The sequence below is a fragment of the Salminus brasiliensis genome, chromosome 24 (genome assembly GCF_030463535.1).
Source record: "Salminus brasiliensis chromosome 24, fSalBra1.hap2, whole genome shotgun sequence".
In the NCBI taxonomy this organism is placed as follows: domain Eukaryota; kingdom Metazoa; phylum Chordata; class Actinopteri; order Characiformes; family Bryconidae; genus Salminus; species Salminus brasiliensis.
The window spans coordinates 26,711,069-26,727,709 of NC_132901.1; the positions used below are offsets into that span (position 1 = coordinate 26,711,069).

General features: G+C 40.1%; 1 protein-coding gene across 3 annotated transcripts in view; it reads right to left on the reverse strand.

The window, feature by feature from the left end:
- efemp1 (EGF containing fibulin extracellular matrix protein 1) overlaps positions 1-16,326 on the reverse strand; it is a 47,375-nt gene extending 31,049 nt beyond the window's left edge. For all 3 annotated transcript variants that reach the window (XM_072669977.1, XM_072669975.1, XM_072669974.1), the window contains exons 1-3: positions 16,162-16,326; positions 15,813-15,858; positions 10,650-11,006 (exon numbers count right to left, since the gene is read on the reverse strand). In XM_072669977.1, coding sequence (XP_072526078.1) covers positions 10,650-11,006; positions 15,813-15,858; positions 16,162-16,269 — 511 coding nt within the window. In that variant the 5' untranslated portion in view covers positions 16,270-16,326. The remainder of the gene's footprint in view (positions 1-10,649; positions 11,007-15,812; positions 15,859-16,161) is intronic.
- Between the last annotated feature and the right edge of the window lie 315 nt (positions 16,327-16,641).

The following is a 16,641-nucleotide window of genomic DNA, read 5'->3' on the forward strand; positions in this document are numbered from 1 at the left end:
TCAATATCAACTCACCCCTGTGCTCTCTCTGATTCCGGCTGCTGATGGCGAGCAGCATGACCCGTAATTCCAGAGAAATGGAGTTTTGATTTTGGCCTAAACAGAATTTTACGAGGGCGTTATGAGGCAAAATAGTGGACATAGACCATGTATTAAACGCTTTTCTCAACCATTAACTACGAAGAAATTTCCAAAATCTGTGGAATTTCCCTTAAATACTAACTGATTGTGCCCAGCGTGCAAATCTCCCATTACAGTTCTGTGGCTGTAGGACGGGAGAGGTCAGGTGAGTGTGTTCCACTCGAACACAGAATGAGAGGTGTTCAGATGGCTCTATACATAAAGGACGTACAGCAGACTGAACAAATATTTGGCGCTCGTTTCCAGAGCGCCTCCTACCATAAACAGATGACATTACGTAATGTCAGTCTAGGGGCCACCTGTAAATAAATATAAAGAAAAGCTCCATCCTTCATCGGCAGCACTGACTGATTCCCATTCTGAGGAATAACGCCCACTTTTCTGGAGGAGGTCGACCTCACCCTGGAGGAAAATGGAGAATGACCTCATGTGTAAATGAAGGCCATTTATATGCATCTCTGATGGCCTTTTGCCAGAAGGTCGTGGAAAGAGCAAGCAGGAACCTTTAGGATGTCTCTCTAAAACCCTCATTTAATAAGGAGGGTCTTACTTAAACATCTCCACTACAAATATGGACTCCCGATAAATAAGACCTCTGAAAGTGTCCTGCTGCGGGATCTTGCACCTACCCGAGTCCTGTAAGTTGTGAGGTGGGGCCTCCACAGGCATCTATGAGCCCTGGGTGCTGGCTCACAAGTTGTCCTTCCTTGAGGCACTTTTGGTTGGTACTGACCACTGCAACACCCCACAAGACCTGCTTGCTGATGTTTTGGAGATGTTCTGACCCAGTCATTGTCTAGAACCTCACAGTTTGGTTTACGCTTGCCCTGCTTTAATTTTTCCTGCTTCAACACCATCATCACCTTCAAGAACCGACTGTTCTAGACTTGCTGCCTATTAGATCCACCTTTTAACAGGAGCCAGTGGAACCAGATCATGCATGCTAGTGGTTTTAATGTTATGGCTGATGTTATGGTTTATAAAGCCACTTTAAAGTGACGTAAGGGGTGTATTCCAGGTCCAGGGTGTATTTTGGAGCATTTCTATTGGTCCATTCATGAAATTCTGATACAATACAAAGAACCACTGCCAGAGAAAAGTGAAAAATGCAAAAGGCAAAAATGGAGATACAAGGTTTTGAGCTGAGAGAGAAAATATATATTTTTTACAATTCTTTTAAACCCAAGCACATTAGATTTCCCAGTAGGTGCCCAGTGACCCAGACCAGTTCTACTGACTCCAGGTTTGACCACAGTTGGGCTGGGCCTCTAGCTTTCCGCCCAAGAGTGAGGAGTAAGCATGGCATAAGCACTATTCGATATCCTGAGGTTTCTTTATTAATGAATTTATAAAGACAAACAACAGAGTGGGCGCCCGAAGCCGAGGCCCACTAAGCACAATATAAAGCCTGTTAAGCACTAATAGCAGACCAGCAGTCCCTCCAAAGGCAACACACCCGTGATTAAGACAAATTCCCTGAGAAATCAAAGACAAGGCTCACTGTTGACTCACTAAAGCACAATCCGCTTCAGCAAATACAGCTATTGTGCGTTCTACGTGTTCCAGCTTGAAAAGAGAACCAAATTAACACCAAATACTTTAATGCTTTAATTGTACACCTACGGAGATCTGTCATTACACAGCACATCTCGGGCCTGCAGTGCTCACTTACAAAGGGGGTTTTCAAGGGTTCTTTAGTGAAGGCGAAGGTTGTATCCAGGACCATCACAGCTCAAACAACCACATGGGTGCTTAAATGGTTCTCTGCCTGATTTAAAGGGTTCTTCAGATCGGTAAAATCATTTTTGAGATGGTTCTATGTAGAACCTTTTCATGAAATTGGTTCCCAAAATCCTTCAAAAACTGTTGCATAACAGTCTTCACTCACAAAATTAACACCCCCTCAAATGCACTGCTGGAGAAGAGCAGCTCGTCATCACCAGACGGGTTGCTACAGAAACCAGGCCTCGTGACCACAGGTTGTCCTGTGCCGGTGTCCATAAAAGGGGAGGTCAAGGTCGTCACATGACAAATGAATGCCAGGAGTAAACAAAGAGCTATACTAGGCTAAAAGCTAACGCTATGTGACACTAGCCTTTAAGCAGCCCTCCAAAACAAACTGGACAACTTCAGCCGAACCAAACTGGAGCTAAACTCACATCAGAAGGGAAAGTTCATTTTTTACTGGTTAGAAAAGACGGAAGACAAACCCGGGGGAATGACTAGGGGCAAGGCTAAAAGCTAACCGGCTACAATCTCTTCAGCTTGCTAACAGCAGTAGGGATGCACCGATACAGCTTTTTTAGTTCCGATACAGATACCGATACATAAACTTTGCATTTTGGTCGATACCCGATACCAGTCCGATACCATTGCTGAATTAATAAACTGTATACCTCGCCATGTGGGAGAGACTTAAGGCATCAGGATTGACATCAACAAGATAAGATAAGATATTCCTTTATTAGTCCCACAGTGGGGAAATTCTCAGTGTCACGGCAGAAAAGAGATAGCAAGACACTCAGATGCAAAAACGTAGATAAATAAATTACACTATATACACAATACACAAAGTAATAGAAGTAAAAAGCAATAACAATATTATTTACAGATTATTTACAGGTAATTGCAAATGACTCTTAATTGCTTAATTGGAGTGTGGGGGGGTAAACATCACTTTATATAATATTTATATAATTATAAATCACTTTATATAATATGACAAATTAACACAGATATAAATGTACCAAACTGTCATTTATATATTTGCACATTTAATGTCGTCTCACCAACAAATTAAAGAGAAAGGATCGGTTCCATGGATTGGCCTACTTATCCGATACCCGATCCAGCTAATTTTGTTAATATCGGGGCCGCTCTCCGATCCTAATATCGGATCGGTGCATCCCTAAACAGCACATCGCTCTGAGAGGACAGAGGCACTAATTACAGGAATAATTACAGTGTTTTTGTTACAGTGTTAAAACTGTGTTATAATATACAGGGTCCGCGAGCCATCACTGGTGCTGTGAACCAGCCAATCAGAGCAGAGATTACTCAGAGAGACCTCCAAAAAAGAAAAACCAGCCTGTTTCATTCTGAGGTGAAATAACAGGGTGGTAAACAGGCTTGTTAAACCACATCTGAGCATTTTACACCCCAACCAAAGTCCCACTATTACTACTTATACATCAAATACTAACTGAGGTCCTCAGTAAACGCATGCAGTGACGCCTTTAAAGAGCCACTGATTTTGTGTAAACACCTTAAAGTTCTGTTTTCAGTCAGTTTGACAAGCTTAAAGGACATTCTTACTCCCATGGAGGTTCAGAACTGGGTTCCAGGGTTAATTCAGTACTTCCCCAGCACTCAACCCTGCTTTTCACATTCAGCTCTATTTAAGAAAAAACGCAGAACGCAGAGCCCAGCAATCAGTTAAGACTTGTTAATGTAGAGTAGACACGTGCAGTTCAATTTTATTGAACTCTCCAGCTGCCTATGTGGTTATTGGTGTTCAGAAGTCCAAGGCGACTCACACCGCTCTCCAGACAGCACATAATCATCTATTCATCTTCTCATGCTAATTAGGTCCTACGGTCCCATTTAGTTTGTCTGCCCGAGATCAGTTCCTGCCTTAAAACCCCATAAAGTCGAATAAGCGTTTCAGGATAAACACTTGAGACTTTCGCTCATTCACACTGGAGGCTGTTTTTAATGAATGTATATCTCTCCATCCACCTCAAAAGGAGTTTAATGTTTCGGCTAATGGAAGCATGACGCTTCCTCCTGCACCAATTAAAGGACAGGACCTCAGCAGAAAGGCAATTCTCCTGGAGTTTTTTTCCACCTGGAAGAGGCCAAAGTAGAGACAGCACCAAGTTCTGTCTATTTAAAATTCCTTTAAAATGAACAGGAAAACTTTACATAATATTTTAGATTTAATAATAGTATTTATTTTCAAAATCACCCATAAAAATAACAAAATGTACATTTCTTAATTAACAGTAATTGTAACTGTGCTCGTTAGTTCAGCTCAGAGTAGATCTAATAGCACAAACGAACTGAAATTAATCAGTTGTGAACGTATAAAACCGCTGCTGTCTGATGATATACAACAACAAATAGCGTTTATTGGATAATGTGCACTATTCATACATACAGTGCCTCGCAAAAGTATTCATCAGATTAGCCTGAATCACAAAAAGCACTTTAATATTTTGTGCTGCGTCATATTTTATTGTAAAATACAAAATAATACAAAATAAATCTAAAAAATAAACAACCTGACTTTAAAAACTGACTGCTAATGATCTACTAACAAGTACATTCAGCCCTAAAGCAAGCTGACTTCCCACTCTCTCAGCATATTTGATCAAACAGGCATTTGAAGGTGGAGCTTAGTGAGGAGTGGCAGGGTAGAAAGCAGCCAATCAGAGGCTTTTCTGTTTCTGTTGGCGACCAGGGAACATGTTAACATTCGGAAGGTTGCCACCCACTGTTACAGTATAGAGGGGAAATCCTCTGATTTTCAATTTCATCTGCTGAAGCGGAGTTACAGACACAGCAGAACGGAATGGCTCCAACCACTAGGGGGCGCTCTTGCCAGGTTTGGAACAGCATAAGGGTCATTTATTGATTGTTAACTTAATTAATCTTCATTTATTGTTATTGTTGTATAAATCAACTTCATTTGTTGAGGTGAAGTTATAGATGCATCAGAACTGAATTGTCAACCACTAGGGGGCGCACTTGCCGGGTTTGGAACAATATAAGTGTAATTTATTAAGTGTTAATTGATCCTAATTCATTGTTATTGTTGGATAAATCACCGCCATCTATTGAAGCGAAGTTACAGATACAGCAGAACTGAAGTTTCAACCACTAGGGGGCGCACTTGCCAGGTTTGGAACAGAAAAGGTGTCATTTATTAACTGTTAACTTAATTAACCGTATTACCTGTTAATTAATTGTTGGACAAATCACCTTCATCTGTTGAGGCGGAGTTAAAGACATAGCGGGCCTGAATTTTCAACCACTAGGGGGCGTACTTGCTAGGATTGTAACCGAAAAGGTGTCAATTTGTTAATTGTTAACTTAATTAATTGTTGGACAAATCACCTTTATCTGTTGAGAGGGAGTTGAATTTTCAACCACTAGGGGCGCACTTGCTCACTTTTACTATTAAATACAGAGCAGTAATGACCTCCATACTGCAGGTTTGCATGGTTTGTAGTATCCTAAAGCTAAACTGGGAGTGAGTGGGGCATTATGATTATGATTATGATAACCCTTATTATCATTATCTCATTGCAGTCTGTGATCATTAGCATGGTGTGCTTCAGCAGTACTGAGTAAGAGATTGTTGTAGAGAAATTTTGTTAATACCAAAAGTCTTAATATAGGATTATTGTATTGGTTGGAGGAGCACAGGACCCCTATTCTAATGTTAAAAGAGGCATGTACCCCATATCCTCCAGTTCTCATACCCTTGAGCACTACCTTGACAGCCCTACCTCTAAAATAAACCCTGCAGTAGACCCTGTAGCATTCCCTGACTAACATTTAGACCTTGTTAATGTTTTGGTGGTTTCCCATCATAACACTGAGTAATGAAGTGGGAGATGGAGGCTAAGTTTACCCTGGCTCTTTAGTGAGGGCTTAATAAAGTCAGCAGCCTGAGGAGAGCTTGTGGACTCCTTCAGTCACGACATGAAGGCCAGTTCAGACTTCCTGAGCGCCCGTTTGAGTGCCAACTGCAACGGCAGACCTTTCTTCAGGAAGACACAAAACACACACGGTTTCCGCGCTCTACGGTGAACATCTCCGCCGAGCCATTACGCTGGAAAGCTTCTTCATCTGTATGTAATTAGAGAGAGCCCGGATGCCCGGCGAGGTGCTGACTTATGACTAAAATAAACCGTTGAAGCACAAATGGGCGACCACAGACCACGGCAGCTGAGGAACATGCCAGCTACATCATCCATCATCACTCTCGTTGGAGCTGTGCTGACATCTACTTTGTAATTTGCTCTGGTCGCAGCGTAATTGTTCAGGACAAATCATGTGTTGCATGATTCAGCATCCACAAGATGTTTGATGCCTTCAGATTTTCCAAGGACTCATGGTGGGCGTTGAGCATGGACCATGAAGCTCAACCTCAGTGGAGCTCCCAACACTTTCATACAGTCGAACATACAGACGGGACAGGTTATTAGGTACACGGTACTTTGTAGCTACACTTATTTGTTAGGTACCATAAAGGCCCTTAAGAAAGAAAAAGGGGAAAGCTTTTAGTGGATTCTCAACTGGTGGGGACCAAGGGGCCTAGGACTAGGCTAGATTTTAGCACTGCTATCATATTTTAAAATATCCAGTAGGGCTATATATTGGCATGAACCTGGTGATACAATACGTATCAAGATACAGGGTTTACAATTCAGGAAGGTGATGTTTTAAATCAAATTGTGGATCAAGGAAAGTTGTCATAGTATAAAAACAGACCACCATTTGCATTAAAATAAAAGAGCATTACTTTGTATTAGGCATGTTCCAATTCAATCCAGGGATTTTTAATGGATCGGGTACTGGCTTTTTTAATCCCAGTCCAGTTCCAAGTCTTTGTTTTAACCACGGTCTTCAGAGCGCCATCTGGTGTCCTCAAAGCTCCACTAACGGACATTATTCCCAGCCGGCAGCCGGAGTGCGGACGTTCTCAGAAGGTAAATAAAGGAGTTGAGGTTCTGCAGTGTGGAGCTATTTTACAGAGGAACCTGAAAACAGACCATAATATCTGACCCTTTATAAAACTCTCACTGAAATGCACTGTTTTACCAGCGGGAGAACCGCAGAACCGCTCACTCGTCTTTCTCTGTTTATAAACCAGCACTGAAGAACCCGTTCAGAACCGAGTGGAGGCTAATGCTAATGCTAACACACACAAGCTATAGAAACCCCAAATCACGCACAGACTATAAACCAGCTATTACACACCAGTAGACTCACAACAACCACAGATATCAGTCCAGAGTGTGTACCACTACACACACACACACACACACACACACACACAGGAAGTGATCAGACTGCAGTGTTGTGAAGGAGCTGGGAGCTGATTGGTCAGGGAGGAGATCAGACTGGATTATAAGATTTTACTGAACCCGTTAATCAGCAGCTCGTCTGATCTAAACTGTGAAGCTGGATTATTTATATTATTTATACAAACACAAAGATCAGATCGGATCGGTATCGGCTAATACTCAGCATTAAGAGACTCGGATTGGTGGCAAAATAACCTGAACGGGTTAAACTAACCTGTCCCTGCTTTTTAAGCAATCTGAACAGTGGGATTTGAAGACAGAGTGCAACGCTGCTCTTTAGTGGTCAGGGTTTAAATGCAACACAAACGGAACCACTGTCCACCAACAAAACTTACATGTAAAAGATTAATTAAAAACCAATATTGTGTTTTTCAGAACCAATACAGTACTGCAAAACATAACATCATGATACTTTATCAATATTTTCTTACACCCCTAAAATCTATCTACAATTTCAGGAACTGAGAGTGAGAAAACTGCCAAACCACCACTGCCATCAAATCACTAAGTTTGAGAATCTATGTTTACTACTGATTTGACTGTTTCTCAATACTGAAGAGATGTGTTACAGGCAAACTGTATAAGGAGCTGTCACTAAACCTTTACACTGTCGCTATGTCTCTGCGGACTCCAAAAAACCCAGCAACAGCACCTCCCGCAGGTTCTAGCACCCTGCTGTCAACATATACTTTGAATTGAGAGGCAGATGGCACTGCAGAGTACTGAAAACCTGCATGTAAAACAATGTACACTTATTTAAAGGAGCTGGAGAACATTTGGGGGACCTAAAGTAGGCCTAGCCACACCCCTAAAGCCAGCTCAGAGTACACAGAGTATAGAGAGTTCAATTCTGAAGAGAAATACAGTCGTAAAACTGTCTGGACCCCTCTGTTATGTTTCCTGAACATCCAACACGAAACGTCATGTGCATGTTTTCAAAGGATACTGAACCCAAGCCAAAAACATCGGAGCAGAGGCGGCCGGTGGCAATGAAACAGAAGATAAGTAGGTTCTGATTGCTGCCCGCGGATAAGCCTGGCAGAGTCACGTCTCAGTACTTAACAGGCTGATAGACAAACAGCTCTCCGCTGGGCAGGGTCACGGAGGGGAATGTGGCTGCTTCCTTTGTTATTCACTTGTCTCTTTAGTTGCTATCTTCTCTTTCAAACCACTGAATGAAGGCTTTGAGCTCCTGTGGTCTTCTCAGGTTATGTGAGAGTCACGTGGGACTGAATGGGATTCTTTTGGCCATGCTGCTCAGTAAGACTCTAGATATCAGGTTAAAGCACTGTGGGCCACCTTAATAAGCAAATTTCCACCTTAATCAGCTACCTATTAATTAAGAAGAAGCCGGAGAGCATTTAAAAGAACACTCAGTACCAGAGTATACAGTACTGACAAGGTCACTGTTACACTACTGAATGCAGGTTACAACACTGATGGCAGGACAGAGTACTGACGATAAGATTGCACATTACAGTACTGACTATAGCTATAGCACTGGGTTGGTGGTCACAGTACTGACTACAACTGTAACCTATTGTCAGTACTGTCAGTAAATATTCTGAGTACTGACAATAAATCCCATTGTTCTGATACTGACTGTGTGTTAATGTGATAGTACTGAATCTGTGGTTATAGTACTAACTGCAACCTATAGTCAGCAGCGTAACTTTGACTTACATATAAGGCTCTGAATACTCACAATAAGCTCCATTGTACTGGTACTGGTATCAGGTACTGGTAACTATCAGTACTTACTATAGCTGTAACCTATAATCAGCAGTGTAACTATAATGTATACTTAATGTTGAGAACACTAAATATAAGCTCTATTGTTCTAGTACTGACTGTGAGTTACACTTGTAGTACTGAATAGGTGGTAACTATCAGTACTTAAGAAAGCTGTAACCCATAGTCAGTAGTGTAACTATAACTTACAGTCAATGTTGAGAATACTGAATATAAGCGTCATTGAGTTAGTTACAGTACTGAATTACAGTGATTACAGTATGGACTGAACATGTGACCTAATCAGTAGTGTAACTGTGATTTTCATAAGATTCTGTATAGATTCTGAATACTAACAATAAACTCCACTGTTCTAAAATAAGTTACAGTTATAGTACTGAAGAGGTGGTTACTATCAATATAATCAGTGGTGTAACTGTAACTTGTTGAGAAAACTGGTTATAAGCTCCATTAAGATACGGTTATAGCACAAATAGGTGGTTACAGTACTGACTGTAACCGTAAAGTCAGTACTGTCAGCAAATATTCTTAATATTGACAATAAATCCCATTTTTCTAATGCTGACCTTGTGTTAATGTAATATTACTAACTAACTGTAACCCATAATCAGTAGCGGAACTATGATTTTGAGATTGTGAGATTCTGAATACTGACAATAAATTCTATTGATCTAATACTACAACTAAGTTGTAGTACTGAATAGGTGGTAACTATCAGTACTTACTATAGCTGTAACCTATACACAGTAGTGTAACTGTAACTGTCAATGTTGAGAATACTGACTATAAGCTCTATGTCATGTTCTAATACTGACTGTGAGTTACAGTTGTAGTACTGAATTCAGTAGTACTGAACTGTAGTCAGTAGCCAAAAAAAATAACTGTGTAAAATTAAATGTAGTGGAATGATGTGTTAATGTGTTTTTATTTACATTCTTTCTTTTTCTTTTATTTATATTTTGATTTTATGTTATTATCTCATTATATATTTAGTTTCAAATGTATTATTTATTTATTATCTTGTTTTAATATCAAGCACATTTAAATAGCTGGTATATAAAATACATTTATGACAGTTTTACAGAATATGATTAAAATCATACACAATTAATAGGAGAAACTGGCATCTTACCTTCTCTTTGCCTCATTGTAGCAGCTGGTAGCCAATACAGCATGATTAAACAAATTAAAGGTGTTTATAAAACAATCTCCAAAACCCCAAAACTGTTGCATGACAGTTTTGACTTGTTATATTTACACCCCACAAAAATGTACATAAACCCCGCCCACTAGAGAAAGCCCTAGTGAAACGAAATGGTAACCATCGCATTGAGAGAGCCCGAGAGGACACAGCGAGAGGACAGCAGGACTATCCAGTAAGTCCTGGGAATAATTAGTGTTTTTGATACAGTGTTAAAACTACAACTGCTATAATATGTGGGTTGAGTGAGTCATCACCAGTGCTGTAAACCAGCCAATCAGAGCAGTGATTATTATTTAGTCCTCTATACAATAAAAAATATACTTGTAAAACCACATGTGAGCATTGTCAGTCACACACCTACTATTTACACATCACACATCAACTTAAACTCTCAGTAAATGCATTCTATGACCCAAGGACTTGCCCAAGGACTCTTTTGGTGAGGAGGGCCCTACCTCTGCAGTAGTTCTGCTCATCTAGGGTGAAACCAGGTGAGCAGCGGACGGTCCTGGAAGAAGGCAGCAAACGGCGGATGGACTGGCCCCTTCCAGCCTGACCTTGGCCTTGGCCCAGCACTTGGCCCTGCCCTTGGCCCTGCCCTTGGCTCTGCCCTTGGCCCTGTCCCTGGCCCTGCGTGGGAGGGTTGGGGGGCACATTGTGGGGAACGCTTGGCTCGGCAGGCTGGGAGGGCTCATCCCCACTGCTCACAATGATCTGTGCATTCTGGGGCAGGCACAGGTAACCGCCAAAGTGGTTCACGCACTTCATGCCCCCTTTGCAGGCGTCGGCCACAATGGCACACTCATCAATGTCTGTGGAAAGAGGGCAGAGAGTGCCATAGTGCTGAACTTTTACAGAGCCAATAGTGTTACATTACTGAATACAGGTACAGTTCTGAATATGAGTTACAGTAAATATTACAGATTACAGTCCTGAATAAGGGTTACACTAAATATTAAAGATTCCAGTGTTGAATACAGGTTACACTACTGACTTTCAGGTTAGGGTACTGAAAATAGATCGCAGCAGGAATACTAGCTGTTATATACAGTGCTGATTATAAGATACAGTACTGAATATGGGATACGCTTCTGGCTACAGTATTGAAAATAATGTATCATGCATATTACAGATTTCGGTATTGAATATAGGTTACACTACTGAATACAGGTTACAATACTGAATATACTATAGGTATCAGTACAGATCTTATTATACGCTACAGAACTGATTACAGGTTACAGATTAATGATTATATAATATAGCACCATCTACATGTTACAGTGCTGACTGTAGGTTACAGTACTGAATATACTCTACAGCACTGACAGTATGTATGTTATTGGGTTGACTTAAGGTTATAATACAAAATATAGATTACAGTACTGACTACAGTTTAGTTACATGTCTAACTACAGTTTAGTTACACGTCTACAGTAGTATAACCTGCATTCTGTAATTTAACCTGTATTCAGTACTGTAACCTACATTCAGTATTGTGACCTAAAGTCTGTAGAATAACCTACATTCAATACTGTAACCTGTAATGTAACGTACATTCAGTACTGCAACATGTAACCTGTAGTGTAGTCAGTACTGTAACCAATATTCAGTACTGTAACCTATATTTAGTACTGTAACCTGTAGTCAGCAGTGCAACCTTTAGGCAGTACTTTGACCTGTAATCAACCCAGTAACATACATACTATCAGTGCTGTAACATACAGTATATTCAGTACTGTAACCTGTAGTCAGCACTGTAACATGTAGATGGTGCTGTATTATATAATCAGTACTGTAACCTGAAATTAGTACTATAGCCTATAATAACCTCTGGTTACACTGCAGACAACAGTTTACAGTACTGAATATAGGTTACACTACATGTTACAGTACTAAATGTAGGTTACACTACAGTCTACAGGTTACAGCACTGAATGTAGGTTACACTACAGTCTACATGTTACAGTACTAAATGTAGGTTACACTACAGTCTACAGGTTACAGCACTGAATGTAGGTTACACTACAGTCTACATGTTACAGTACTGAATGTAGGTTACACTACAGTCTACATGTTACAGTACTGAATGTAGGTTACACTACAGTCTACAGGTTACAGCACTGAATGTAGGTTACACTACAGTCTACATGTTACAGTACTGAATGTAGGTTACACTACAGTCTACAGGTTACAATACTGAATGTAGGTTATACCACAGACTTCAGGTAACAGTACTGATTGTTACACTACAGACTACAGGTTACACTGCTGAATGTATGTTACATTACAGGTCACATTTTACAGTACTGAATGTAGGTTACACTACAGACTTCAGGTTACAGTACTGAATGTAGGTTACACTACAGTCTACAGGTTACAATACTGAATGTAGGTTACACTACAGACTTCAGGTTACAGTACTGAATGTAGGTTACACTTGTTACGGGAAACCTTATTATTTTGTGTGTGATTCTTAATCTAGTAGTATGCAAGTGTAATTCAATGTATTGTAATCAAGTTATGCTGTTTCTCTCCTATGCAGTATGCAATACCATGGCACATGTATAGAACACATGTACTCTGTGAGTCATCATTAAGCTTAAGTTAGGAGTAGTTACACTCTGATTTGTAGGTTGCTCAAGTTTATGCCCTTATATGGTAGAATAAGTCTGAGTGTTCCTAATATGTGTATGTACACTTGCAGGGGTCATAAGTGCAGAATTTAAATATGAAGTCTGTTGCACAACAATGTGGGAGTTGATATTTTGGTGTACCAGACACTGTCGACAGGAACTGAAATTGTCTGTGACCGTTTCAACTTTCTCATTTCCATGTATATAAGAAAGCCATGCTTACTTGTTAGGGAGCGACTATATTCTGTTGCTCGAATAAAGTTATTACTCACTGCAACACAAGACAGGGTTGTGTTGTTTCTCAACTTCCACCACACACTACAGTCTACAGGTTACAATACTGAATGTAGGTTACACTACAGTCTACAGGTTACAGTATTGAATGTAGGTTACACTACAGACTTCAGGTTACAGTACTGAATGTAGGTTACATTACAGACTACAGGTTACAGTACTGAATGTAGGTTACACTACAGTCTACAGGTTACAGTATTGAATGTAGGTTACACTACAGACTTCAGGTTACAGTACTGAATGTAGGTTACATTACAGACTACAGGTTACAGTACTGAATGTAGGTTACACTAGAGTCTACATGTTACAGTACTTAATATAGGTCACACTACAGGTTCCAGGTTCCAGTACTGAATGTAGGTTACACTACAGACTTCAGATTACAGTGCTAAATGTAGGTTATACTACAGTCTACAGGTTACAATACTGAATGTAGGTTACACTACAGTCTACAGGTTACAGTATTGAATGTAGTTTACACTACAGACTTCAGGTTACAGTACTGAATATAGGTTACACTACAGTCTACATGTTACAGTATTGAATGTAGGTTACATTACAGACTACAGGTTACAATACTGAATGTAGGTTACATTACAGACTACAGGTAACAGTTCTAAATGTAGGTTACACTACAGACTACAGGTTACAGTACTGAATGTAGGTTACACTACAGTCTTCAGGTTACAGTACTGAATGTAGGTTACACTACAGACTTCAGATTACAGTGCTAAATGTAGGTTATACTACAGTCTACAGGTTACAATACTGAATGTAGGTTACATTACAGACTACAGGTAACAGTACTGAATGTAGGTTATACTACAGTCTACAGGTTACAGTACTGAATGTAGGTTACATTACAGACTACAGGTTACAGTACTGAATGTAGGTTACACTACAGTCTTCAGGTTACAGTACTGAATGTAGGTTACACTACAGACTTCAGATTACAGTGCTAAATGTAGGTTATACTACAGTCTACAGGTTACAATACTGAATGTAGGTTACATTACAGACTACAGGTAACAGTACTGAATGTAGGTTATACTACAGTCTACAGGTTACAGTACTGAATGTAGGTTATACTACAGTCTACAGGTTACAGTACTGAATGTAGGTTACATTACAGACTACAGGTAACAGCACTGAATGTAGGTTACACTATAGACTACAGGTAACAGTACTGAATGTAGGTTACATTACAGACTTCGGGTTACAGTACTGAATGTAGGTTACACTACAGTCTACATGTTACAGTACTGAATGTAGGTTACATTACAGACTTCAGATTACAGTGCTAAATGTAGGTTACACTACAGTCTACAGGTTACAATACTGAATGTAGGTTACACTACAGTCTACAGGTTACAGTACTGAATGTAGGTTACATTACAGACTACAGATCACAGTGCTAAATGTAGGTTACACTACAGACTACATGTTACAGTACTGAATGTAGGTTACATTACAGACTACAGGTTACAGTACTGAATGTAGGTTACATTACAGACTACATGTTACAGTACTGAATGTAGGTTACACTACAGTCTACAGGTTACAGTACTGAATGTAGGTTACACTACTGGTTACAGTATTGAATGTAGGTTATACTACAGACTTCAGGTAACAGTACTGATTGTAGGTTACACTACAAACTACATGTTACACTGCCAAATGTATGTTACATTACAGGTCACATGTTACAGTACTGAATGTAGGTTACAGTGCAGTCTACAGGTTACAGTACTGAATTTAGGTTACACTACAGACTTCAGGTAACAGTACTGAATGTAGGTTACACTACAGACTTCAGATCACAGTACTGAATGTAGGTTACACTACAGTCTTCAGATCACAGTGCTAAATGTAGGTTACACTACAGTCTTCAGATCACAGTGCTAAATGTAGGTTACACTACAGACTACATGTTACAATACTGATTGTAGGTTACACTACAGACTACAGTTCACAGTACTGAATGTAGGTTATACTACAGACTACATGTTACAGTACAGAATGTAGGTTACATTACAGACTACATGTTACAGTACTGAATGTAGGTTACACTACAGTCTACATGTTACAGTACTGAATGTAGGTTACACTACAGACTACAGTTCACAGTACTGAATGTAGGTTATACTACAGACTACATGTTACAGTACAGAATGTAGGTTACACTACAGACTACATGTTACAATACTGATTGTAGGTTACACTACAGTCTACAGGTTCCAGTACTGAATTTAGGTTATACTACAGACTACATGTTACAGTACTGAATGTAGGTTACACTACAGACTACATGTTACAATACTGATTGTAGGTTACACTACAGTCTACATGTTACAGTACTGAATGTAGGTTACACTACAGACTACAGTTCACAGTACTGAATGTAGGTTACAGTGCAGTCTACATGTTACAGTACTGAATGTAGGTTACATTACAGACAAAAGGAACAGTACTGAATTTAGGTTACACTACAGACTTCAGGTTACAGTACTGAATGTAGGTTACACTACAGACTACATGTTACAGTACTGAATGTAGGTTACAGTGCAGTCTACATGTTACAGTACTGAATGTAAGTTACACTAACAATACTCTACAAACACACACAGACACAGAAACGGTGGGAAAGTATCACAGACAGCAGAAGTGAGGATGCTGACTGAGTCATACCTTTACACACTTGTCTGACTGGGTCATACTCATATCCATCTGTGCACTGTGGATAGGAAAACACACTGGTTATTAACACGGTTAACGAGCTGCCAACAGGTTTACAGGGCTTTTCCAACCTCTGACAACAAATAAAGGTGAATTATGTGTCAAGTAACACCTTACACACACATACTCACACACTCACACACACACTCACACACACACACACACACACACACACACACACACACTGTTTCTGCATTATTATGGCACTCAGAAAGCAGACAGTGGTCACTTGTTTAAGGGGAAAACACCAGCATGCTCAGTCACAGCGTTCCTGGAAGGAGGTCTTATCAGCAGCACTTGCCGTGTAGGAGACAGGTTCCTCGGGCTCCTGGGCGACGGCTCTGGAGAACAGCGCACTTAGCAGGTAGAGTCCCAGCAGCATCGTAGCTCTGCAGCACACAGGAGGCATGGAGGCAAAAACAGGGGTCACGTTTTTATCGCGACTGTCTACGACGTTTAATACCCGTTATTAACATCGCAGTGAGACTTTTCATGAGGTTGTTTTACCACCCGTATTCCGCCAGACTCCGCCTCCCGTGCTAGGACTGGCTGAGAGTGCCCAGCGAGATAGCACCAGCCAATCACAGCGCAGCTGACACGTTAGGACTGCTGAACCGAAGAATTGTGGATATATTTTTTTTATTTAAATGTATATTAATTTTAAAAATAAAAAGATTTGTATTTTTTATTATTTTGCCCTTTTGTTTTTATTTATTTTATTTTTTTTTTCCATTTTTCACAACTTCTGTGTTGTTGTAATGTGTAAATTTCCCTCTGTGTA